Source organism: Budorcas taxicolor, chromosome 18 (genome assembly GCF_023091745.1).
Source record: "Budorcas taxicolor isolate Tak-1 chromosome 18, Takin1.1, whole genome shotgun sequence".
Classification (NCBI taxonomy): domain Eukaryota; kingdom Metazoa; phylum Chordata; class Mammalia; order Artiodactyla; family Bovidae; genus Budorcas; species Budorcas taxicolor.
Window position 1 is genome coordinate 59693299 of NC_068927.1, and position 25286 is coordinate 59718584.

General features: G+C 52.4%; 2 protein-coding genes across 2 annotated transcripts in view; both read left to right on the forward strand.

The window, feature by feature from the left end:
• LOC128063521 (zinc finger protein 350) overlaps positions 1-25286 on the forward strand; it is a 442658-nt gene that overhangs the window by 184540 nt on the left and 232832 nt on the right. The gene's annotated exons all lie outside the window — the stretch shown is intronic.
• Positions 1558-24534, forward strand: PPP2R1A (protein phosphatase 2 scaffold subunit Aalpha). The gene is made up of 15 exons (XM_052656301.1): positions 1558-1716; positions 11097-11187; positions 11946-12046; positions 14852-15084; positions 16038-16185; positions 16304-16459; positions 18124-18238; positions 18364-18434; positions 18876-19010; positions 20533-20706; positions 20962-21022; positions 21694-21848; positions 23080-23222; positions 23890-23981; positions 24111-24534. Exons 1-15 carry the CDS (start codon positions 1639-1641, stop codon positions 24125-24127), a joined length of 1770 nt encoding a protein of 589 aa, XP_052512261.1. The 5' UTR covers positions 1558-1638; the 3' UTR covers positions 24128-24534.

Below are 25286 nucleotides of genomic sequence, written 5' to 3' on the forward strand. Positions count from 1 at the left end.
TCGAGAATGAACCCAGACTGGCTCCAGCAGCATCCTGGCTTTATAGGAATAAGTGGTATCTACCCCTTTGGGGGAATTTTCAGCTCTACACTATAGCCAAAGCCACTGGCACTAGTAACCCTGTCCTCTGAGACCTCCCTAAATGCATGGTCTGACCTACACGGAAGGTTTAGGCAAGTTGAAACCTAATGTTGCTCCCTGGGCTGCTGTGGCTGTGCAATCTTAGTGCCAGCTGTGCAGGAATAGAAAACAGATGTGGTCAGACACCTGGACGATTGCCAATGTGTCCAAGTGGCACACAGGCCTTTAGTGTGCCTTGGACATCCCTCTTTTAGGATGTGAACTGTGGAAACAAAGTGTTGTGCTGAGAGAACTGTTTGGGTCACTGGTTGAAATACTCTTGGTCAGGGTCTTTTCTGTGGAGTCTGACCAGAATCAAGCTGCTGACTGCATCTATGAGCTGCAGAGGCTGTCTCTGCATGGCACACTTGGGACTCTTTGGGGCGGGGGGAGGGGTGCTTTGAGGTGTAACTGACAAAATTATAAGATATTTAGAGCGTATCCTTAGCTAAGGAGGTTTATAGCCTCCGTGAGTTGGCAGAGTTGGGGTTGGGGGAAGATCCTGGGAATAAGGAGGAAAAGACTGAAATATGCAACGTCTCCTCCGCTCAACCCCCACTCCCTTTTATAAGGAGCAGTTTCCTAACTGGAGTGGGTCTTTAGCACAGACTCAGCTAAGGGATACGAATTTTGAGAGAGGGAGGGAGGGAGAGAAATTCAGATTGACTGATTACGTGGCTCTGGGAGCTTGGCCAGGACTGAAGAGAGGAAGGGAAGAGGAGATACGTAGAGATCTGACGATTTAATAGGAACTGCTTTCCAAATAGAACGTACAGTTTGGGCAAAGGCTTGTTGACATGAAAAAGCATGATGTGCTCAAGCAGTTAATTTTCCAGAACTGCTGAAGAGTAAAAAGGGGAGGTGGGAGACAGGCGTTCAGGAATCAGATCCACGCATGAGGAGCGTTGGGTTTTACCCAGAGTAAGGCAAGTCGCCACCTTTCTCGGGGCCTCAGCAAAATAAAGCATAAATCAAAGACACACTCTCTCCTTCTCTCGCACAAAGGTTCAGGAGTCCACTTGCCAGCAAGAGGAACCACTGTCTCCCAAACCAAAACCTGCGGATAGTTCTCGTTGCCCCGCCAATGACGTCATGCATTCCTAGCGACGCAGGCGCAGAAGAACTCGGAGGCGAGCAGGCTTAGCCACCTCCCAATCTTCCTCCTCATTGGCTAGAAGCAACTGCTCGTCTAGGCCGCTATTAGCGGCGACGTAGGCGGGCCCAATCTTGGTCGCTAAGATACCACGTACTTCCGTTTCCTCCTCCCCCTCTCCTACGGCAAACTTAATCTCGTCACTTCGGCCAATGGCAAATGGGCGGTAGGCGGGACCTTATTTGTTCGGACCAAAGAAACGCAGGCTCAGCCCGGGATATCGCGGCCAATGAATGTGGGGTAGCCCCTGTAAAGTGGCTCGGGCGTCCCCACGCCTTTCTTTCCTCCTCCCAGCCCAACCCCTCCCTATCCCGGTTTTAGCACGGCGCTGGCCGCAGTCTTGACAGGAACGGGACGGGCCCAAGATGGCGGCGGCCGATGGCGACGACTCGCTCTACCCCATCGCGGTGCTCATAGACGAGCTCCGCAACGAGGATGTTCAGGTCCGGAAGCAACGGGGACTTGAAAAAGGGAAAGGGGACCTGGGGGCACGGGCGTCCCTCGCGGACAAGGTTCAGTGTTCGCTGGGAGTGGCGGAAGGGGCGGCGGCCAATCAGCATTCCGTTTTCATATGTTAGGGTCCCCGGACTCGATGAGACGGCGCCCGTGATTGGGTGTCGGCCCAGCGGAGGGCGGGAGCGAAGGCCACCTTGGAGGGTCCCGGGCCTGCCAAGTGCGCGCGGAGCCCCGGGCCTACGAGGCCGCGGCTCTGGAGAGGGTCGACCGATTGGGTCGGGGAGAGGCGAAGGAACGGCTCGGTGATTGGCGGCAGCAGCCCTTGAATGGCGCCTTGGGGATGCTGTGGGCGCGTGACTTGCTCCGTGTGGGGGAGGGGCCGCCTGATTGGTGGGGGTCCGGGTAGTTTTCACCCTTCACGGTTTCAGCGGCTGAGGCTCTGCGCTGTGGGTTAAACTTTCCAAATGGAGACTGAGACGTGAAGACTGACTTTACAGTTCCTGCCCTCCCACTCCAGTTTTGGTGTAGACCCCCGAAGGGGAGGGGGGGGCGAAAAGCTCACTCCCAAAGTGGGAACTGGCCAAATTCAGGTACGAATTACGAGGTGGAAACTCGCCCCCCTTCCAGGATCCTCCCGTTGAGTGGAGGGTGGGCAGTGCACTAAACGGGCTAACATTTCTAATGTGTAGGAGCGGGAGGTTCAGATATGTGAGCCCAGCAGGCGAAGTATTGAGAGGAGGTAGGGCTAGGGTTTGCCTATCCCAGCCCTGCCTCTCACCCGAGTGACCTTGGGCCGATTACTTCACCGATTTGGGCCTTTGTTTTCCATAAACTATGGTCTAATAATAGTCCTGGTGTCAATGGGAGGTTGTAAGGGGCTGAACGAGTTAATAATACGAGTCATATAGAACGGCGCCCGGTCTGTTGTAAGGGCCCAATAAATGTTAGCTGTAATTGTGGGGAGTGGTGATCGAAGAGTTTCTATACTCCCTTTGGGCCTCAGTTTCCCCATTTATAAAATTGTGCGGGTTACACTGGCCCAGCCTCTGTGGTTTGGGCTCTTAACGACCGTAGTTCGGGAGTCAGAACAGCAAGGCCAGCGTGGTGGCTGCACAGTGAATGTCGAAGTGGTGGCAGATGAGAATTAATCCAGAGCTAGATCAAGTGAGGCCTGTGGACCAGCAAGGCAAAGACTTTGGTGAGGTGGAGGAGCCAGTGCCAGGCTTTGCGTAGAGGAATGACATGCTCCTGAGTTTTTGCTGTCGAATAGGGGCCAGGCAGGAGCAGAGAGACCTTTCTGGATGCCACTGCAAAGCAGCACCAGCATTGGCAGGATTGGGGGTATCTTGAAAAGGAGGGTTGTTGGGATTTGCTGGTGGTTTGGATGCAGTGTGGTGAGTGATGGAGGAGTCAAGATGACTGAGATTTGAATGCCAGCACTACCGGTGCCCTTCCTGTGTGCGCTGGACCAGTCAGTGCCTTGCCTGTTCTGGGTCCAGATTCCTCATCTGTAAGGAATGATGATGAGTGAGGAAGCAGCATGTGCCTGGTTGGGAGGTTGCAGTGGAATTGACCCCTTAAGAAGGCATTCAGTGATGACCTCATTCAGTTGTCATAGCAGTTTATGGTTTTATATTTGGAGAGTGAACTTCAAAGAAATTGCTTCCTTATCCAGTAAGAAGCAGTGACTGGGTTGCATTGTCTCAGGGGTATTTGGGGCACCACGTTTCTTAAAATGTGGTTCACTGGTGGAGAGAACAGGTTTCTGTGTTACTTACACTGTCTGCTTCAGTTTTCTCATCTATGAAGTGGGAATAGGGAATTCCCTGGTGGTCCAGTGTCTGGAACTGGGCACTTTCACTGCATTGGGCTCAGACTTCAGTCTGTGGTTGGGGAACTAGGGTCCCGCAAGCCGTGCAGTGGATACCACCCCCCCCCCCCCGCCCCGCCCAAAGTAATACTTAGCATTTCATAGGCATGTTTCAAGGATTAAATAGGTTAGTACAAGGAAAATGCTTAGAACAGTGCACTACATGTTTTAAGTTTTCATTAAATTTAGTCTGCCGCTTGTGGTAAGATGAGGGCTTCATCTCTCAAAGGTGAGATGCTTCAGGAATTTAAAAACTGTTCTCTTAATGGTTACTGTAGAGCAGTGGGTCTTAACAGGTTGTCACGACTGGTGGGGGGAGAGCTGCAAGCAGTAGCTAGGCATGCTCCCCAACATCCTGCACTGCCCAGGCCCTCCCTTCACAAGGGATGGTCCAGCCCCAGAGGTCAGTTGTGCCAAGGCTGAGAAACCCTGCTGTCTGCTAGCCTGCCAAGTGCTTTGTGTGTGTTTGTTGAGTCCTCACAAAAGAAATCTGAGATAGGTGCTGGGTTTTTTTTTCCAGTAAATGATTTTTGATTGTCAGATCTCAAGCCACAGAGAAAATAGTACCAAATCCAGATTCAGCAGTTTTTAAAAAAAATTTTATCATATTTTTTCACCTGTTTCTCATCCTCCTCCCCACACACTTTTTTTTTTTGGCTGAAGTATTTTAAAAATAAATCCCATACCCCAGATACTTTCTCCTACATACTTCATTATGCACCTCTAAAACCATGGACTTTTTTATTTGGCTGTGCAGTGCAGCATGTGGTATCTTTGTTCCCCAACAAGGGATCAGACTAGTGCCCCCTGCATTGGAAGCATGGGGTCTTAACCCCTGGACCACCAGGGAAGTCCTAAAACAATGGGCATTTTAATAACCACAATGACATTATCATACGTCAGTTCAGTTCAGTTGCTCAGTCGTGTCCTACTCTTTGCAACCCCATGGATTGCAGCATGCTAGGCCTCCCTGTCTGTCACCAACTCCTGGAGTTTAGTCAAACTCATGTCCATTGAGTCAGTGATGACATCCAACCATCTCATCTTCTGTCATTCCCTTCTGCCTTCAATCTTTCCCAGCATCAGGGCCTTTTCAAATGAGTCAGTTTTTCACATCAGGTGGCCAAAGTATTGGAGCTTCAGCGTTTCAGCATCAGTCCTTCCAATGAATATTCAGGATTGATCTCCTTTAGGATTGACTGGTTTGATCTCCTTGCAGTCCAGAGGGCTCTCAAGAGTCTTCTCCAACACCACAATTCAAAAGCATCATACATGACAAAGTTTTTACAGTGATATTTGATGTCATCTAACAATTGATCCATACACACAGTCAGATTTTCCTGATTGTTCCAGAAGTGTCCTTTTACAATTGGCTCCTTTAAATCAGATTCTGAATCTTCATTCTGAATGTTTGGTCATTGTCACACAACCCAGTAAATACTGATATAGGACTTAGCCAAAAGCACTGGGTTTCAGGGCAGCACTTTTCACCACCAGGCTGGGCCCTGTGGAGACAGAGTAGGCCCGGAGGTGACACAGAGTTGGCAGTGCCATGGGTGGAGGCAGACCAGGGTTTCAAGTCTGGTCTGGCAACTTTATGAGTTACTCAACTCTTCTGGGCCTTGATTTTCTTGTTAAGTGAGAAAAAAGGTGGGAGATACACCCGGCAGGGCTGCTGTGAGGATTAAATGAGATAAACTGTGTAAAGAGAGCAGGTTCTTGCATGTTCTAAGACATTTTGGGTGCCCACACCTTAGAAATACGATGTCTCAGGCTCCGGCTTCTTTTCTGGAGCACATAGAATATATGGGGGTTTGAAGCAGAACTCAGGAATCAGGTTGCTCTGAGAGTTTAGTTGGTATAGGGTGGTGGTGAAGAAAGTGGGTTCAAGATCTGCTGTGCCTTCTCTGGATGACCTGCATTTTTAAAGACATGAAAAATATTTATGCTTGCTGTTTTTGACGTGTCCAGCCCTGTACTCGGTTCAGGAATCACCAGCTGGTAACAGTCATGCTCCTTCCTCATCCCAGAGACAAGTCACCTTCCAAATGGGGGAGCAGGGACCTCCATAATTACAAGGCCAGGTAAACTGCTAGGGAAGGACTCGTTTGTGCTGCAGTTTCCAAGGAGGTGGGGAGATTACTTTTTTCCTATTTCAGGTTAACTATTTCTTCCCTGCTCAAGAAATAAAAATACATGAGAAATAATAATGAGAATAATGGTTACACTTGTGTGCTTGCTTCATGCCAGGCTCTATGTCTTCTTTATTTGATTATCCCAGCAATCCTGTGAAACAGGCATTGTTGTGATAACCATCTTACAGTGAGGAAACTGAAGCTCTGAGGTAGCTGGGATTTACCTGGGGACCTTAGCTAATTGGTGAAGCCAGAGTGCATACTTGTTCATTCTTTACTTTAAAAAAAAAAAATCAAATGCTCCAGAAATAGAGATTGTGGTCCTCATTTCACTCTCTGGTGATGCAGAACTTTTCACACCCATCTGCCTGCACACACCCACACACATTATATTCATTTAAAAACATGATTCTTCGTGAAATGAGGTGGAAGGATGTTAGGATTTTGTAGAAGTTGAAGAGGCACTTGTGTCACTCACTAGGCGTTTCCGGGGCTGAGGCTTGTTATTAAAGCAGCCACCTTGCAGCGCCTGCCACCCTGCTCATTCCCAGCCACCGGCTCTACCAAACTGTAACAGTTGGGAGCATATTCCCCCAGGTTCTTTCCTTCTCTGCCTGTAGAAATAGATGTGTAGCCTTGATTTTAAAAAATTAATCCAGCATTTATTGGACTCTTCTTGTTTGCCAGGCCATGCCCTGGGATTTGGAGGCACAGAGTGCAGAAGACAGAATCCCTGCCCTTGTGAAGCCCACATTCTAGTGGGGAAGGAGAAACAGTGAACAGAGAAGTGGAGTTGACCCTTGAAGAGCACAGGTTTGAACTGTGTGGGTCCACTTACGTGCAGATTATTTCAGCAGTAAATACGGTGGTGCTACATGGTCTGCCATTGGTTGAACCCATAGATGTGGAACTTGAGAGGAGGGCCCACTGTAAGTCATACTCAGGTTTTCAAGTGAGCAGGTGGCAGGCGCCCCAGCCCCGTCCGTGTTGCTCAAGGATCCGCTGCCTGTGTTAGAAATGATGAGAGTTAAGATGTGTAGAGTGATGAGGCCGTGCTGGTGTATCCAGGGCAGGCATTGGTGAGGCCTGAGCAGAGGCCTAAATGCAGTGAGGGGAGCCCTGTTGTGTCTCGGGGAAAGCTGAGGAAACAGCATGTCAGCAAGTAAGAAGACCTGACCATAATGTTTGTGTTTTAGTAGCTGTTGAGGGAGCTACTCTGACAGGAATCCAGGGAGCAAAGAGAGGGAATGGGAAGTGAGGATGAACCTGTACACAGGAGCCAGTCGTGTTGGGCCTCATAGTCCACAGGAGAGCCTTCGGGTGTCACTCAGCATGAAGCGAAGATATACTACATGTGGGACCGTACTCTGTGGTCATATCGGGGAAGCTCTGTGGGTTGAATGTGACGTGGATTTTAAAAAGTGGTAGCGTTTCTGTGTGGATGTAGTGGTGAGAACGGAGTTTTTATTTATTACGTCTCGTGTAGTAGGCTGAGGGCTGCTGGGGACACAAGCAGCCCTGGCTCATGGTGATACGTGTGGTCGTGGAACCATGGGTGTGAGCAGAGAGGTTCTTCTCATCCTCCTCCCTGTCATCAAAGAGGAAAATCTTTCCTGGACGTTCCTTGGCCGGCTTGTCCTTATGTCTTTCTGTCCAAGAAGAACTCCTTCATTGACTGGGCTAGTTAGGATTAAGGTTGGCTGTAGTAGTGTCAGTCACTCAGTCGTGTCTGACCCTTTGCGACCCCATGGACTATAGCCCGCCAGGCTCCTCTGTCCATAGGATTCTCCAGGCAAGCATAGTGGAGTGGGTAGCCATTCCCTTCTCTAGGGAATCTTCCTGACCTAGGGATTGAACCTGGGTCTCTCACATCGTTGGCAGATTCTTTACTATTTGAGCCACCAGGGAAGCGAAGTGAAAGTGAAGTCGCTCAGTCGTGTCTGACTCTTTGCGACCCCGTAAACTGTAGCCTACCAGGCTCCTCTGTCCATGGGATTTTCCAGGCAAGAGTACTGGAGTGGGTGCCATTTCCTTCTCCAGAGGATCTTCCCGACCCACGGATCGAACCCAGGTCTCCTGCATTGTAGGCAGACGCTTTACCATCTGAGCCACCAGGGAAACCAAGGTTGGCTATAAATAATAGGAAGACTGAATAAATGATACTTAAATGACTCACATCAATAAGTCTGGCGGTAGTCCAAGCTGGTGTGACACTAAGTGTTAGAATCCCAGGCTCGTACACGTTTTCTGTGTCCTCCATCCCGCCCTCCCCAGTCCCAGATTACCTCAAGACCCCAAGATGGTTGCTGAAGCCCCAGCTATCATAGGCCCATTCCAGACAGGGAAGGAAGGATGAAGAATGTGACCCCCCATCTCCCCATAAGAGCACTTCTAGAAGTCACACACACTGTTCCCACTTGGATTTCACTGGCCAGACATTAGTTGCTGCACAGATGGAAACCAGAGGTCCTAAGCGGCAGTATAGCCCAGTGCAGGAGCTCTTAACCTGGGGTCCATCTGGCATTCAGGGCATGTCCATGACATTGGATGAGGAAAATAACATCAGGGAGTGCCTGTGTGCTTCCTATTCAGATTTCACTGGCAGTTCACATTCACCGTATTTAGTTGTTTTTATGTTTCTGTACGTCTGTCTCTATATACATTTAATCTTCAGCTGAAAAGATGCAGGGCTTGTGATGCTTAATCTGGAGGCCCTTTTGCTGCCAGGCAGGTGAGTGAGTGGACCACTTCAAGCCCAGGTGGTCCAAAGACCCAGTGACACTGTATGAAAAGTGGGGTGTTTTTCTGAGGAGAGGCCACCATAGCATTTTTTCAGGTTGTCATCACTGTGGTTGCCAAAGAGAGTCTTAGCGCCTTCAACCAGAGGGGGTGCGGGGTCCCAGGCACTTTCCGCCCTCTTCAGAGTCACATGGCCTGGGGAAGAGTGGGCCAAGGGAGCCCTTGCTGCTCCCCCTTCACCATACTCCCTTCTTTCTGCTTTTCCTCTGGGGAGGAGTCCGGCTTGTGCTTGGGCTGGTGAAGCTGATGGGCCTACCCACCACTGGGGCATCGCCTTGTCCTCTCCGCACAGGAGCTCACGGCTGCAGCCCCACTGTCAGGCTGGAGACACGGAAGGGAGATTCCCAGGTGGCCAGGCCACCTGAGCAGCTGGGGTTGGGTCCTGGCCCACTCAGTGCTCATTCAGGCAGCAGTCTGCACCCCCGAGTCTGCCTCCATGCTGGTGGAAAGGAGGCATTCGTCGTGTTCCTTGGGATGAGGGCATCAGATGAGGTCCTGACACTAACATTCTGAGCCTGGGGCCTGCCTTAGCAGAGGGTGTGATTTCAGGGGTGGCCACGACAAAGCACTGCAACTTAGGTGGCTGCAAACAACAGAAAGGATTCTCTCTCAGTGCCTGGAGGCCAGGAGGTCTGAGATCAGGTGTTAGCTGTGTTGGTTCTTTCAGGAGGTTCAAGAGGTCCGAGATCACAGTGTTGGCTGTATTGGTTCTTTCAGGAGGTTCAAGTCCGAGATCAAGGTGTTAGCTTTGTTGGTTCTTTCAAGAGGTTCAAGAAATCCGAGATCACAGTGTTAGCTGTATTGGTTCTTTGAGGAGGTTCAAGAAGTCTGAGATCATGGTGTTAACCATATTGGTTCTTTCGGGAGGTTCAAGAAGTCTGAGATCACGGTGTTAGCTGTATTGGTTCTTTCAGGAGGCTCCGCGCCTCTCCCCAGCTTCAAGGGTATGCCAGCCATTCTTGACAAATTCCTTGGCTTGTGGACACAGCCCCAGCTCCCTCTCTTGTCTTCACACGGCCTTCCCCTCTGTGTCTCTTCGTCTTCTCTCCTGTCTCTCGTCAGTCACTGCTGTTGGATTTCGGGCTCGTGTCTTTCCTTTCCTCTCACACCCCTCTTACACTTAGCACTTCTGACACCAGATGGCTTCCCCCCCTTCGTGATCAAGCAGTTCTTGGCAACACCTGCTGGATGTCCTACAATTAGCATCAAAGCAGGCCCCCTCCGTGGCTTTGATTATTTGTTAGAACAGCTCACAGACCGTGAGGATTCACTGGCATTTACCAGTTTGTTATGTAATAAAGGATGCAATAAAGAGTCTAGATGAACAGCCACGTGAAGGGATGCAGAGGGCGAGGTCAAGGGAACTTCTGTCCCCGAAGTTGAGGTGCATCACCCTCGCAGTATGCGGGGGTGCACCCCAAGCCCCGTACTCTGAGGTTTCTTACAGAGGCTTCATCACATGGACGTGACTGATCATCCAGTCAGTGCCCCTCTTGGGGGAATGGGGCTTGGGGCTCAAAGCTCCCAGCTTCTGAGCATGGCTTGCTCTCTGTGGTGACCAGCCCCATCCAGGAGCCCAGCCAGAGTCACCTCATTAGAACAAGAGACATTCCCATCATCCAGGAAATTCCAAGGAATTTTGGGGCTCAGTATCAGGAACCAGAATCGAAAATCAAAGATCAGAACAAGAGATGCTCCTTGTGTTCCTGTCTCTTAGAAAGCTGCAGGGGTTTAGGAGCCAGGAACTAGGGATAGACACACGCTTTTCTAATGTTGCACAGCACCGCCACCACCCCTGGCCCCAAATTCAGGACAGTCTCGAGATGCTTAGTTACATTTGCATATTTCACATTTACCACTACTGAGGATTAGGACTGGGACGTACCTTTTTGCAGTCACTGTTCAACTCACCGTACTAGTGGAATTACTACTGCTAATGTTAGTGTTGTTTTTATAGCAGTGTCATTATAATATTGTTTGTTCTGTTATCACTATTGTTAACCACCATCTACCATCTAACCCATTGCTGGGTTACAGTCCCCGCTCCATGCCACAGAGCTCTGTGACCCTTAGAAAGGACTTTCACTCCCTGAGCCTGTTTGCTGTCCTGGGGTAGGGCCTGTAACCCTCTGTCCTCAGCTTGTCGTGAGAGATAAATGAGACATGCAGCTGAGTACTCTGCCTGGGACTGGGCCCAGCACAGTACGCTGGGAACGTAGCTGCTGCTGTTGAGAGCACAAGGTGGAGTATGTTAGTGGTGTTGAGCCAGAGAGTGGCACAGGCAGGAGGGTGGGGAACTTGGGCATGCAGGCAGGGCATCAGACAGAGTGATCCTGGAAAGTGCTGAAGGGGGTGTTGGCTCAGTGAGACCCGTTGGATACTGTTGCTGAGGCTGCTGCTGTAATTTAACAGCTCAAGGTCACACAGTCACTTGGTAGGCTTGCATTACTCAGCACCCTACACGTGCTTAGCGAGGCTTCCAGTGGCCGACTGGGTCCAAAACTATCACCCTAAGTGTGAGCTTGCTAACATTCTCCCTTCATTTTCTTCTTCTCCTCATTAGCTTCGCCTCAACAGCATCAAGAAGCTGTCCACCATTGCCTTGGCCCTCGGGGTTGAAAGGACCCGCAGTGAGCTTCTGCCCTTCCTTACAGGTACAGTGGAGTCCTGGGGCCCACGTTGAGTGGGGGCTTCTGGGGGTGGTTCCTGCCAGATAGGAGAGAAACCTCTCTGTGAGTTTAACAGAAAGTATTTAAGTGCCGCGTGCTGGGCGCTGGCGCAGGGACTGATGGAAGGGGGTCTGAAGGCAGATGGAGCCTGGTTTGAAGTTAGAAGCTGGTGACTTTAGGCAAATTACTCCTCTGTTCCATAGAGTTTTTATGTATGAAACAGGCATGGTCATCATGTGCTGTAGCGTTGATGTAAACATTAAACGATAATAATAGTAATAATAGCTACTACTTACTATAAACTGATGATATGCCAGATAGTGTTCTAAACCCTTTCTTGTGAGAACCAAGTTTGTTCACAGAGCTTGTGCTCTATGCCACCATCGTTGTCAAGATTATCTCACAGTAGCTTCTTGAGGCAGGTAAGACTACTGCCCTCATTTTATAGATGAGGAAACTGAAGTATGGAGAGATGAAGTGACTTAATTGGTCATGTAGTTAGGAAGTGACTCAGGATATCTATCAAGTCACGCTGGCTCTGAACTTGACAGTATTGCTGGTCTCTCCTCCCTAGCATCGCACACCTAATCACTCATTCCCACCCCACGCCCCGCCCCCTGCCATCTCTGCCCGCCCAGGTAGAGGGTGGCTGCCAGGTTGAGGAAGTGGACTGGAGCACACTTGTTCCCCAGGGAAAGTCAGCTGTGGGGCGGGACTGTAACCCAGTCTGTCTGGTCCCGCAGATACCATCTACGATGAGGATGAGGTCCTCTTGGCCCTGGCGGAGCAGCTGGGCACCTTCACCACTCTGGTCGGAGGCCCCGAGTACGTGCACTGCCTGCTGGTGAGTCTGGAAGCTGGGCTGGGGGGGCCCTGCCCGCCCCTGGGGGGTCAGAACCAGGATTCTTGCAGGGAGGGGAGAGTGCAGGCCAGGCCGGGATCATCTTCTCTGGACAGAGGGGCCTTGATCATTCACTTTAACCCAGCAGGTCAGCAGGCTTTTATTATATTTGAATGAAAATGCACCTGTCTTCCTCACTGTTGACTGGGCACGTGTGAGCAGTGCCAGGGCCTACCTGGCCCTCTGCGTGTGAGGTTTTCAGTTGGGAGTCAGGCTCCACTTACTTGCTGGGTGACTTGTAAGTCACCTGACTTCTCTGCTGTCCTTTCCTCGTCTGTAGAAAGGGAGTCCTTAGAACTTATGTTGAGGACCACCTCAAGAAGCCTTAGTGCAGTACTCGGCATGTAGTAAGCACTCAGAGATGTCAGTTCCGTTGTCATCCTGTCCACACTTTGAGGTAGAGACAGTCACACTGTCTACGGCCGTACCACCCTGGACGCGCCCGATCTCATCGATCTCGGAAGCTAAGCAGAGGTTGGTCCTGGTTAGTACTTGGATGGGAAGGCAGTCACACTGCTAGTGAGGGGCAGAGCTGGGATTCCAGGGTTGTCTCTGTGACTTCCTGAGTTTCTGTCCATGTGACCCTGTGTTGGGTGATGGTAGAGGTCAGAGATGGTCAGATACTGAGAGTAACTGCTGTTTGGGAGAAGGGAAGGGAGGAGGCGCTCCAGTCCTGTGGCCTGGGTTTAAAGAACCTTGGAGGTTGCGCGGTTTTCACTGTTCCTCAGAACCGCCCTGTAATTCTGTCTTTCGTGATCCCTGAAGATAACAGCTTCATATTTTGGCATCTGCTCTTGATGGTGTTTTGTAGTTAGTCTGCAGGCTTTCTTTTAGTCTGCCACATTTTTAATGAGATTGTAAAAAATTTGTTCTTGATTTTTTAATTTTTTTTCATGCTGAGTTAGTAGTAATTAGTGACCATTATTAATAGTACCATTATTAGGAATAATGGTGATAAATAGTTACTGTTATTAAGAAGCAGTGACTGTTTTCACCACTCTTTTCCCATGACATTAAGTACATGCATACTGTGGTGCAGCCATCGCTACTGTTCATCTCCAGAACTTTCTCATCCTCCCCAAAGAAACTGTACTCATCAAGCAGTAACTCCCAAGCTCCTCGCACCCCCAGCCACCTTTCCCCTTGCTGTCTCTCTGAGTCTGCCTACAGACGCACCTCAGAAATTGTGGGTTTAGTTCCACACTACCATAATAAAGAAGGTGAATGTTGCAATAAAATGAGTCACATGAGTTTTTTTGTTCCCTAGTGCATATGAACATTATGATTACACTTTACTGTTGTGTATTAAATGTGCAGTAAGGTTCTGTCAAAAAAAAAAAAAGATACATATCTTATTTCTCACCAAAAAACACTAACCATCATCTAAGCCTTCAGCAGTTGCAGTCTTTTTGTAGTAGTAACATCAAAGATCACTGATCGCAGATCATCATAATAAATATATTAATAATGAAAATGTTTGAAGTATTTTGAGAATTATTGAAATGTGACACAGACTCAAAGTGAGCAAATGCTGTTGGAAAAGTTGATGTTGATAGACTTGATGGATGCAAGGTTGCCACACACCTTCAGTTTGTAAAACGTGGCACCACACGTAAGGAAGCATACATTATGTAGTCTTTTGTGAAAGCCTTATTGTATTTAGTATAACGTCTTCAAGGACTTCATCCACATTGAAGCTTGTGTCAAATGAGATTTCTTTTTCACATGTAAGAGCCTGGCCCTTTTGGCTGCTTTTGGAAACCCCGAGATTTGCTTTCCCCGGCCATGTACCCCTGTGACAGTTGGCGGAGCTAGAAGCTGGAAGCAGCTCTGCTCCCTGGATTGGACGCTCTCCAGCCAGTCTCTGCCCCTGCTGTCCCCGCCCGTCACCTTTGCCCGTTGCTGCAGTCAGTCACCTGCCTGGGTCCTGGAGACATCTCCAGTTATTTCTTTCTGCTTTCTGTCCCTGTCAGGCAGGTTGGACTTCAGACCACAAGTCTCCACCCACATGTTTATTTGAACAGATTAGGATAAAAATTGAGTCTCCCTTCTTTAAGTCAGTAATTCCTGCATTCCTGCTCTGTGCTAGGAGGTCTGCTGGGCTGCAGGTGACCTCATGGTCAGCCAGTCACATGTCCCTAAAGGAACACAATCACTCCAGGCCTCGCAGTAACAAGAGTCTCGAGCCCCAGGTTCCCCAGTATCGTGAGATCCTGGTGTGGTTGCCTGTCCACACAGCTCTGCCCTTCAGCCCTTTGGAGGTTCTGGAGCCAGCTGGCCCGGTTTAGATCCTGGCTTGTCACTTACATCTCGGGCAAGTTACTTAGCCTGGCTGTGCCTCAGTTTCCTGTTAGTTTAGAATGGAGACAGTTAACAGGACCTGCTTCACAGGACTCAGGTGAGTTAGAACGAGCACCGCTGGAGCTGTGGCCCTGCTATGAACATGTGGTAAATGGACACTGCCGTCAACATGAGTCATTATTACTGCACTTGGAGATGCCAGGGACAGCTGTGGCCCTCTCAGAAGGTGACATGTATAGCTTGGGGGTTTGTACACCCCACTGAAGCGCCTTCAAGGACCTGTGCGTGAGGTTCTCCGTTGTGATTCTTCAGGGAGGAGACAGGGTGCGCGCGGGCCTCTGGTGATCAGGGAAAGCCTGTCAGAGGAGCTGAGTCCCTGAAGGGGTGCAGCTGGGAGCTCGGGGGGGGCTGGGGGGGAGCTGTGCGCTGACCTGTTCTGCCCCACAGCCGCCCTTGGAGTCGCTGGCCACGGTGGAGGAGACGGTGGTGCGGGATAAGGCAGTGGAGTCCCTGCGGGCCATCTCGCACGAGCACTCCCCCTCCGACCTCGAGGCCCACTTTGTGCCCCTGGTGAAGCGGCTGGCGGGCGGCGACTGGTTCACCTCCCGCACCTCAGCCTGCGGCCTCTTCTCTGTCTGCTACCCCCGCGTGTCCAGTGCCGTCAAGGCGGAGCTTCGACAGTGAGTCCCCCGGCCGCTGGGCCCTGGCGAGACCCCACCTCCTGCTTCTGCTTGGTCCCCTTCTCTCAAGCCTCAGGCTCTGTTAGGCCCATCCAGCTCCCAGAAGCCCCTGAGCTCTGCCAGTCCTCAGAGAGCTGGTGTGTGGATGCGGCAGGGTGTCGGTCCAGGCACTGCCTCCTGCTCATTTAGGAAATGGAGACAATGATGGTTCTTCCTCCCATTGGTTATTTAAGTGAATTACTGTGTATAAAACGCTTTAGGAAAGACTCTGGTACATGGCAGGCGTCCAGCCAGTGACGTGCAGTGCAGTCGTAGGCCTGTCTCGGTGTGGCAGATGGGAGGCCGCCGCCTCCACCACCTCCCTCCCTCTTGGCTGAACCCCAGGAAATTGCTTGCACCTAAGATTTGGCCTGTGGAAGAACCAGTATTTTTAATTGGATTAAAATCTCCCATTAATGTGTGTTTCCTCCCCTCCTTCTGGGCTCCTGTCCTTCCACCATTGTCCTGAACCGTGGGCAGCACGCGCAGCCCCTGAGCCATCACTCCGGCCAGGACAGCAGCATGCAGCTGCTCTCAGGTGCTTGGAGGGCTGTTCTGGGCCCCTTGTGTCTCTTTAACTGGAAGCATTCGGTGCTGGAAAGGAAACGCTCTGAGAAGCTTCAGTGCAGCCTCTTAGCTAAGCAGTTTTATGTGGTCACAATAATAGATAGAATCAGCAGCTGCGGCTTGGCTGTAGACCTGCGCACAGAGAGATGGCTGGGTGTCTCTCACACGGCGTCTCGTTTAAACCTCAGCGGCCTAGTGGGGTGGATTCTGTTATCAGTTCCTTCGTGTAGGTCTGGGGAGACTCAGAGGCTGTCACTTGGATCAGGATCACTTGGGCAAAGCCAGGAGCTGCAGGGCTCCCTGGGATTCCAGGGTTTCCTCCTCCTGAGCCCCCTCTACCCGCCCAGGTACTTCCGGAACCTGTGCTCAGATGACACCCCCATGGTGCGGCGGGCCGCAGCCTCTAAGCTGGGGGAGTTCGCCAAGGTGCTGGAGCTGGACAACGTCAAGAGCGAGATCATCCCCATGTTCTCCAACCTGGCCTCTGACGAGCAGGTGGGGCCACCTGCCCATCCCTCTCCTGCTTCTCCCTGCGGCAGACCCCGAGTCTGGGGAGGAGGCCCGGGGCTGATGGGGCTTCTGCTCCCCCTCCTTGTTGCCACCCTCTCCCCAGGACTCGGTGCGGCTGCTAGCGGTGGAGGCATGCGTGAACATCGCCCAGCTCCTGCCCCAGGAGGACCTGGAGGCCTTGGTGATGCCCACCCTGCGCCAGGCTGCTGAGGACAAGTCTTGGCGTGTCCGTTACATGGTGGCCGACAAGTTCACGGAGGTGTGTGCAGGGGCTGTAGACAGCATCTCACGGATGGGAAGATGGAGGCCTCAGGAAGGAGCAGGGCCACATGGAGCCGGGGTTTAGTGAAGCCCAGTGGGTCATCTGGGCATCAAAGCAGGAAGCGCTCTTGTCATTTGATTAGCTCACCTGACAACTCTGGTTGGTTGATAGCAGCAGCTTGAAGTGCTTCCTTGAGATTTCTGAGGCCAACTTAAGGTTCTGTGGGGGAACCACAGGAGCAGAGAAGGGTAGCATGTGTGTGTTCCCGACCTACGAACCTTATCTCCTTTCACGGAGGCGTCTTTGCTCGGCCATAGGCGGCCTCCTCCTCCCTGGATGTTACCTGTGGGTTGTGTTCTCATCTTTTCTTATAAGCGCTTTAGAAGTTTTGGCTTAGAGCTCACCTTAATGACCTTATTTTACCCTGTTACCTCTTTAAAGACCCTGTGGCCAAGTGTAGTCACATTCTGAGGTACTGGGGTGGGGAGTTAGGGCGTCAGTGTATGAATTTCAGGGGATACAGTCGAGCCCCAAAACATGGCCCAAATGTTTGAATGGTCAGAGTGATGCTGTCAAGCAGGCAGAACAGATGCCACGTCTCTGAGGACAGTGCTTTTTCCATGGAGTCTCAATGGCTCATTGCACAGACATGTTTATCGAGCTCCAGCTCGTGGCTGGGTGTTGGGGATCCAGTGAATTCAGCACATTCCTGGCCTTCAGGGAACAGGCAGCCTGAAGGGGAGAGGTCAGCTGAGACAGAGGGAATGCAGTGAGACAGTGCGACAGTTGCAGGGCCGGCCGGTGGGCGTGGAAGTGCCGAGACGAGGAGGTGCTGCAGCAGGTTCTGGAGGACAGGAGAGAGCCGGGGCAGGAACTGTGTCCCGTGTGTGCAGAGGGCCTGGTGGTGAGAAGAGCACAGGCAAGAACGTTGGGCAGTGGCTCTTGGGGAGAGGAAGCTGGAGAGGCGGGCAGCAGGCTCCTCTCCTCGCAGTCAGGAACCACCCTGTTCCCCCAGGCCCTCACGAAGCAGCTTCACGGCAGAACCTGTGCATTCTCCTTGCCTGGCTTCCTGAGGGGGGGCCCCTAACCTGTACTGTTCTATTTTAATTACAAAAGTAATATCGGTTCTGGTAAATAGTCTTAACACGGAAATAATACAAATGAGAAAGTGGCAGTGATCATACATTGTTAGTCTTTTGGGATCAGGGACAGAAAACCCAACCCGAGTAGCCTGAACAGTACGGCAGTCTGTTGTTACTTTTAATGCAGACAGCAGCACTTTGCAGTAGGTACCCTCGGGGTTGAGGAAGCTGAGGCTCAGAGAGGTGCAGGCACTCATCCAGGGTCACACAGATGATAAGCAAGAGTAAGAACTTGAGCCAGGGAGTTGGGACTCCAGGGCCACGCTTGTGACCACTGCCCTGCCCAGCCCCTCGGCACCATACACATTTCATCACTGCACAACAGGGAAACCGAGGCTCAGAGAGGCTCTGAGACCTGGCTGAGGTCGCCCCTACGGCACCTGCGTTATATCTCAGTGGTGACGCCAAGGGCTGCTTTTGCCTCAGTCCTGGTGCCTGTAACTTTGATTTTGTTCTCATTCACCAAAGGTGCCCGGCAAGCCCTCTCACTCCCCCTTGCCCTTCTTTCCCTTCCTGCAGCTCCAGAAAGCGGTGGGGCCTGAGATCACCAAGACAGACCTGGTCCCTGCCTTCCAGAACCTGATGAAAGACTGTGAGGCCGAGGTGAGGGCCGCCGCCTCCCACAAGGTCAAAGGTTGGTGCTGGTGACCAGAACACAGCAAGTGGGCGTGTGGGTGGTGGGCTGGGTGTCTGAGGGACTGCAGGCAGAACGGGCACCTCGGGTCTCACCTCCCGTCACCTCCCTTTCGCTGCCCACAGAATTCTGTGAAAATCTCTCCGCTGACTGTCGGGAGAATGTGATCATGACCCAGATCTTGCCCTGCATCAAGGTAACAGGGAGTTTGGTGGGAGGAGTAGAGCATGCCTGAACCTTCTGGAAGGAAGGTGGAGATAGGGCGTGAGGGGCAGCCCGATGCAGACTGAGTTCCCAGCCTCCTTGGACCAGGCAGTATTGGGTTTAGAGCAGTCAGGAAGCCTGAGGGCAGGCGGAATCTGAGGCTCGGGGCTGAGCGTGGTGGTGGGGTGCTTCCTCCTCAGAGCTCACAGCGTCTCCTCATCCACAGAGCTTCGAGTTTGGGGCAGAGGCTCCCGGGGAGGGGCAGGGGTCATTGAACTCCAGGCACGCCGAACATGTAAGGCAGGCGCTCCAGTTCCCCTCGTGCACTCAGCCTGGATCGAGAGGAAAAAAGCAGGCAGTGTCTTGGGGTTCGTAGGACTTGAGTTTCTGCAGCCACTGACCCCGTGGCTCCCATCCTCCTTCTACCTCCCAGGAGCTGGTGTCTGACGCCAACCAGCACGTCAAGTCGGCGCTGGCCTCCGTCATCATGGGCCTCTCCCCGATCCTGGGCAAAGACAGCACCATCGAGCACCTCCTGCCCCTCTTCCTGGCCCAGCTGAAGGACGAGGTGCGGGCGCTGTGGGGCTCTGCACGCTGACTGTGGTGGGCGGGGAAGCTGCTCCCCAGGGTCGCCAGCACCTGCGGCAAACGCCCAGGTCGCCAGGGAGTTGAGTGTCTGTGGGCCTGATGGGCTGCACGTTAGCTCATTCGCTTATTTGGCGTTTGTTTCACGTGCCTTTATTCTGTGCTAGTCTTTTTCCTGGGCATTAGGGATACTGAGAAAAAAAGGAACAAGATCCTTTTGATCCTCCAGGACCTTCAGAGACTGGCAGTGGAGAGGGACAGATGGGCGGTCCCTTGACTCCCTGATCATACAGGCGCTGTGACAGGTTCATGTCTATCCAAGTTCAGGCTAAGGTGCTTACTAGAGACCCTGAAGTGCTGTGGATTAAATAAGGTGGAGAATGGTTTCTCTCACAGGAATCCAGGGGCAGAGGGGACCTACACTGAGGGCGTTGTCTCTGCTGACCCCAGCACCCTGTGGGTCTGAGGTGGCTGCCCTGATTTGTTCTGTCTCAGCTGGCATGAAGGGAGAGGGCACCGACCAGCAGCAGGCCAGTCCTCTCAGTCAGACCCCAGAGTGGGTGCCCATCCTGTCTGCTGATGGCTGACCTTAGGTTACAGGTCTCTAGCCTGTGTGGAGGTCAAGTTGATGCCACATGGCCCAAGGGCCTCACCATAAGTCACAGTGTTAGCATGATCTTTTTGACATGGCCCAGGGCCCTTTTTTATTTCAGATACTGAGAGATCATCTCCCAGAAGCTGGTGGGGGGCCAGTCCTCTGTTTGGAATGTGCCAAGTTTGAACAGCCTAGCGCTGTCCAGTTAATAACCCTTTACTGCACACTTGATTATTTGGGTCATTGATTGATTTCACCACATGCCTATTCACCCCACAGCTCCCAGAGGGAGATGCAGGAAAAACTAGTGTCTGCCCTCCAGGAATATATGATGTTGGACAAGGAATTAATTATATTTGTGTGCCATTTCTTAGAAGTTGTTTCAGAGATTTTTGGAAGCAGATGGGGATATAGGTTCCCCTCTGTGCTAAGATAGAGCATTTTGATAAGCCTGTCTTAGGTTGAAATGGCGTAGAGTGAAGCAGCTGTTTTTTCCTTTGGTAAAGCACAAATCCTCTTTGGGTTTCTTTTAGTGAAAGCAGGAACCCATGTAAGTCTCATAGTGGTGTGAAGTTAACTGGATAAATGGGGGCTACCTGTGTACACGCGCATGTGTGTTTGTGTGTATGTTAGTCACCCAGTCATGTTTGACTTTGCAACCCCATGGGTAGCCCACCAGTCTCCTTTGTCCATGGAATTCTCCAGGCAGGAATACTGGAGTGGGTACCATTCCCTTCTCCAGGGGATCTTCCCAACCCAGGGATCAAACCTGGGTCTCCTGCATTGCAGGCAGATTCTTTACTGTCAGAGCCACCAGGGAAGCCCATACATGCATGTAGTGTAAGTCCAAGCCTTGCCCTGGGCTCCGTGTGCAGTGCACCTTCTCAGAATGCTCCTGTCCTCTCCTCAGTGTCCGGAGGTGCGGCTGAACATCATCTCTAACCTGGACTGCGTGAACGAGGTGATCGGCATCCGGCAGCTGTCGCAGTCCCTGCTCCCTGCCATCGTGGAGCTGGCGGAGGATGCCAAGTGGCGGGTGCGGCTGGCCATCATTGAGTATATGCCTCTGCTGGCGGGACAGCTGGTGAGAGTGCAGGCCTGCTGCCCGGGGAGGTGGGTGGTGCAGCCAGGCCTGGGGGCCATGCCGGGGCCCTGGGAGCCGTGAGGGCCCAGTGGAAGGTGTGAGGGCTGTCGTGGGAGTCAAGGGGAGGAAAGGTAAGAGAGCCCCTCGGGTGAAGTGGAACAGTGCCTGGCTCTTTGCGGGGGTTGGGGGTGGTTTCCCTGGGCTTCGCCAGATTTGCGCAGTCTAAACCCTGATCTATTATCTCGTCTCCTGCAGGGGGTGGAGTTCTTTGATGAGAAACTCAACTCCTTGTGCATGGCCTGGCTTGTGGATCATGGTGAGCACCTCCCCAGGACTGGGAGGAGATGGGGGCTCCAGAAGGGTGCAGGGGCGGATTGCTTGGGGCAGGAGGGGGCTGGGCGTCACCCCACTGCTGCCAGGTACATGGACCACCTCCCTTGCTTTCTGGATTCCCACAGGAGGTCAGAGTGGGAGGTGGATGTATCAGGTCACCCGGGGCTGCCAGGTCCAGTGGAGAGTCTGAGGGCCACCCGGCAGACAGCCCGAGTTTGAATCCCACTTCCTGGCTGTCGAACTTTAAACACGTCACTTGCCACCTTTGAGCCGACACTCTATGAAACATAGGGTGCCTCATCCCAGTCTTTGAAGGCCATTGTGAGAACTGCTCATTGTTTTCACTAGGAGTGGCAAAAATAAAAGTTAGCATTTGTCTGTAACAGGCTCCATTCCACGTACTAAGTCATTCACTTGGGCAAATTCAGAGCCTCAGTCTGCCCGTCTGTGCCTTGGAGCTGTTGAGAATGTGCTACGTGAAAAGAAAACCCTACATCTAGCGCACAGCCCTCTCTTTCTCTGCGAGTTTATGGGTTCTCGTGTGGCCTGGTACCTGGGGCTGCTCTACAGGCGGGAGCGAGTGTGACTGAGTCCCCACCTGCGTCAGTCCTTCACCTCCTGAGTCTCCCTCCCTCTCTCCTCCTCCTCCCACAGTCTATGCCATCCGCGAGGCGGCCACCAGCAACCTGAAGAAGCTGGTGGAGAAGTTCGGGAAGGAGTGGGCCCACGCGACTATCATCCCCAAGGTCTTGGCCATGTCTGGGGACCCCAACTACCTTCACCGCATGACCACACTCTTCTGTATCAATGTGAGCGCCCACCGGCCCCCACCTCTCCCTGGGGGAGGGGAAGTAGACGGGAGAGGAGGAATGGAGAAGGTCCTCGGGGGAAGGCTGGCTTGGGAGTAGGAAAGTGATGGGATCTGGGGCCGTAGGGGTTAGTCCTTGGGGAGCTGCAGCCTGGAGCTTGGGGCTCCCTGGTCAGAGTATAGGGCCTTTGCAGGTGGGGATCTGCGTGGGGGTGCCTGGGGAAATTTGGCCAACAGAACAGTGATGGCCAGGTCTGTCTGAGCACCCCCTCCTTCCTCACAAAATAAGTGGTATTTATGATACAATGGTTAAAGCACAGTTTCTAGAATCAGACCTACTGTTTAATTCTAGCTCTGCCATATATTGACTGTGCACCTTGAGAAAATTACCTTACCACTTAGTGCCTCAATTTTCTCACCTGTAAAGGGTTCATACCAACAATCACAGCCCCAGACTCCCGAGGCTGTGACATTGATCTGGTTATACAGCTTAGAACAGTGGTTTATATGTAATGTATGGTGTGTATGTAATATGTATATGTATAGTGCGTATGTAATACATAATGTATGGGGGGTGTGTGTGACACGCAATGTATGCTGTGTGTATATATGGTGTGTGTGTGATATGTATGCTATGTGTGTGGTATGTAATGTATGGTGTGTATGTGATACATATGTATGCTGTGTGTGTGATATGTAAATGTGTGATAAATAAATACAGTAGAAAGTGCTGATAGGTAAATACAGTAGAAAGTACTTGTGTGTAGTCATGTAAATAAACCATACACTTAAATAAACCACTTAAATAAACTTAAAACCACTCAAATAAACCACATAACTACAAATTAAAGAATGAGATTTAAAAGTTAGCATAAAATTGTTCCGGTAATCCCTTCCTGTGCATCACTCTGGAGACCACAGCACTAAGGAAGGGATCCCAGGGTCAGGAATCCAGTCCCATCCCCAGAGGATGAGGGAGACTCTGAGGAAGGGAGCTGGGGTGGGACAGTGTGGGCTGGGGGTTTTCAGGGCAGGGAGACGGTGGAGTGAGGAGGGTGTTAGGGAACCTGGGAACTTGTGGAGAATCAAGGCCCTCAGGCTGGGCGAGTCTGAGCTCAGAGTCCCCCTGATGCTCAGCTAGTTTTATCCGCAAGCCTGACGGCCACTAAGCGTCCCGGTCAGAGGGAGCGAGGACTCTGGGGAGTCACCCTCTGCTGCTCCCTGGCCTGCAGGTGCTGTCCGAGGTCTGCGGGCAGGACATCACCACCAAGCACATGTTGCCCACCGTGCTGCGCATGGCCGGGGACCCTGTCGCCAATGTCCGCTTCAACGTGGCCAAGTCCCTGCAGAAGATCGGGCCCATCCTGGACAACAGGTGAGACCTGCCCTTCCTCCACACACGATTGCATTTGTATCAGCTTCAAAAATGGATCAAGGGGGACGCAGGCGATGGAAGTGAGAATGGTGGTTATTTTGGGGGAAGGGCCTTGTGATGCCTGCACTTCTGTGTCCAGGACACAGCTTCACCCCTTAGCTTCTCTCTGAAGACCGCCTTCGTCCCCCAAACAGCTGACTGCCACTGCAGAAACATTTCCCTTGGCCCTTACCTCCCTGGGCCCCTGTAGGGCCGAGTCCCTCCCTCAGGCGCTCGTCTCTCCTGTTACTTGTCAGCAATTTGATCTGTCTTCTCCCAGTCTGGGCTCCATGTGGGTGAGAGTCAGGAGGGTTGGGTTTTCCACTGTGTCCACACCTGATGGGCAGTAGGCCTCAGTATATAATGTTACACAAATGCAAGGCGTCACGTAGCTGAGGCTCAGAGACTTGAGGGTTCTGGGTTTTCTGCCCCACCTTTCCACACCACCTCACCTCCCTATACCTATTCTGGGCCCCCGAGGCCTCTGTCCTGGTTTGTGAGACTTTCAGCCTTCCAAGTACTGGTTGCTCTGGCCCCTGAGAGCTTTCATGCACCTGTGTGTCTGCGTCTGTGCAGGCACCCAGCAGCCCCGCCTTTCTGACCCCTCGCCTTCCCCCTCTCTTCCCAGCACACTGCAGAGTGAGGTCAAGCCCGTCCTCGAGAAGCTGACCCAGGACCAGGACGTGGACGTCAAGTACTTTGCCCAGGAGGCTCTGACTGGTGAGGCGTCAGGAATCCGAGATGCCGGCAGGAGCGGGTGGGGGTCTGCGAGGGTGATGCTTGGCCTGGGAGCAGCCGTGGGCAGCGGGCTGGCTGCCTTCTGACTCCCCTCTCTTTCTGTTCCCCCAGTTCTGTCTCTTGCCTGATGCTGGAAGAGGAGCCACCGCCAGCCTCCGGTGTCTGCCCTCCCCCTCCAGGCTCCTCCCTGGGGGGACAGTGGGGGGCCTTTGGCTGTCACTCCCTGTGCATGGTCTGACCCCAGGTCCCTTCCCCGGCACAGTTCCTCCCTCAGCCTGGGACATCCACCCCCCCCACGGGGCCGGGGGCGCACAAGGTGGGACAGAGCAGAGACCCTGGGAGGAAGGGGCCACTCCCGCCCTTTGGGGTGAGGCGGGAGCATCCCAGGTCGCCGGCTCCTGCTGCTGTATGGGGACCCCTCCCCCATCTCCTCCACCTCCCTCCCTTCCTCTCGGTGGTTTTTTTGTGTCAATTGTGCTGTTTTTATTTTATTCCCTTGCCCCCCTTTTCACAGAGAAATAAAGGTCTAGAAATAGCTGGTCCTCTGGTCTTAGTCACTAGATGGAGAAGGGGGCACCACCTCAGGGCCCCAGCCTTGCGCTTCTGTCTGGTGAGGACTGACTGGACTTGCCACATTCCTGTCCTGCGAGTGAGGAGGATTCCCTGGGAAGCCGATGGGAGTGCCCCTGGCCCCAGGGGCCAGCGGAGTCCTGAGGTGCACTTAGGCTTCACAGAGGTTGGCTGAGTGTGTGGTGGTTAGAGCAGGTGCCTTGGTGCCGGACTGCCTGCGTCCAGATCCTTGTCCTTCCGTTAATAGCTGTGTGGCCTTGAGTAGGTGCCCAGTCTCAGGTTGCAGGACTGTGAAATGGGGTGACAGACTCTAGATTGAGCGGGGCAGTAATGAAGGCTGAATGAGGTAACACACGCAGCGTGGGCGATGATGTTTGACGCATGAGAAGAGTGGGCCAGGAGCTCTCAGGATCATCAGGGCCGCGGCAGAGCAGGCTGGGGACTGTGGCTAGACAGAACCACTGGTTCTCTCTCAGTGTCTGTTCTTCTGTTTCTTTAGTACTGATTAGACACCTGTATTTTCAGTTGGGCACATGGCTGCCTGGATTCAAGGCATTTTCACAGGGTCTCTTGAAATTTGGTGTGGCATTGCAGCTAAATTCGGGCCCGTAATATGTGAACAGAAGTGGCACGGGCAACTTCCAGAAAGCGTTCCTAAGCGGGGAAATAATGCCTCCACCTCCCTGCTGAGCCCCGGAATGTGGCCTGATGGCGGGA

Coding starts and splice junctions, on each gene's coding strand:
- PPP2R1A (XM_052656301.1), top strand. CDS start 1,639: ATGGCGGCGGCCGATGGCGACGACTCGCTCTACCCCATCGCGGTGCTC. Junction 11,188..11,945: donor GCTTCTGCCCTTCCTTACAG/GTACAGTGGAGT, acceptor CTGGTCCCGCAG/ATACCATCTACGATGAGGAT. Junction 21,023..21,693: donor GGCCTGGCTTGTGGATCATG/GTGAGCACCTCC, acceptor CTCCTCCCACAG/TCTATGCCATCCGCGAGGCG.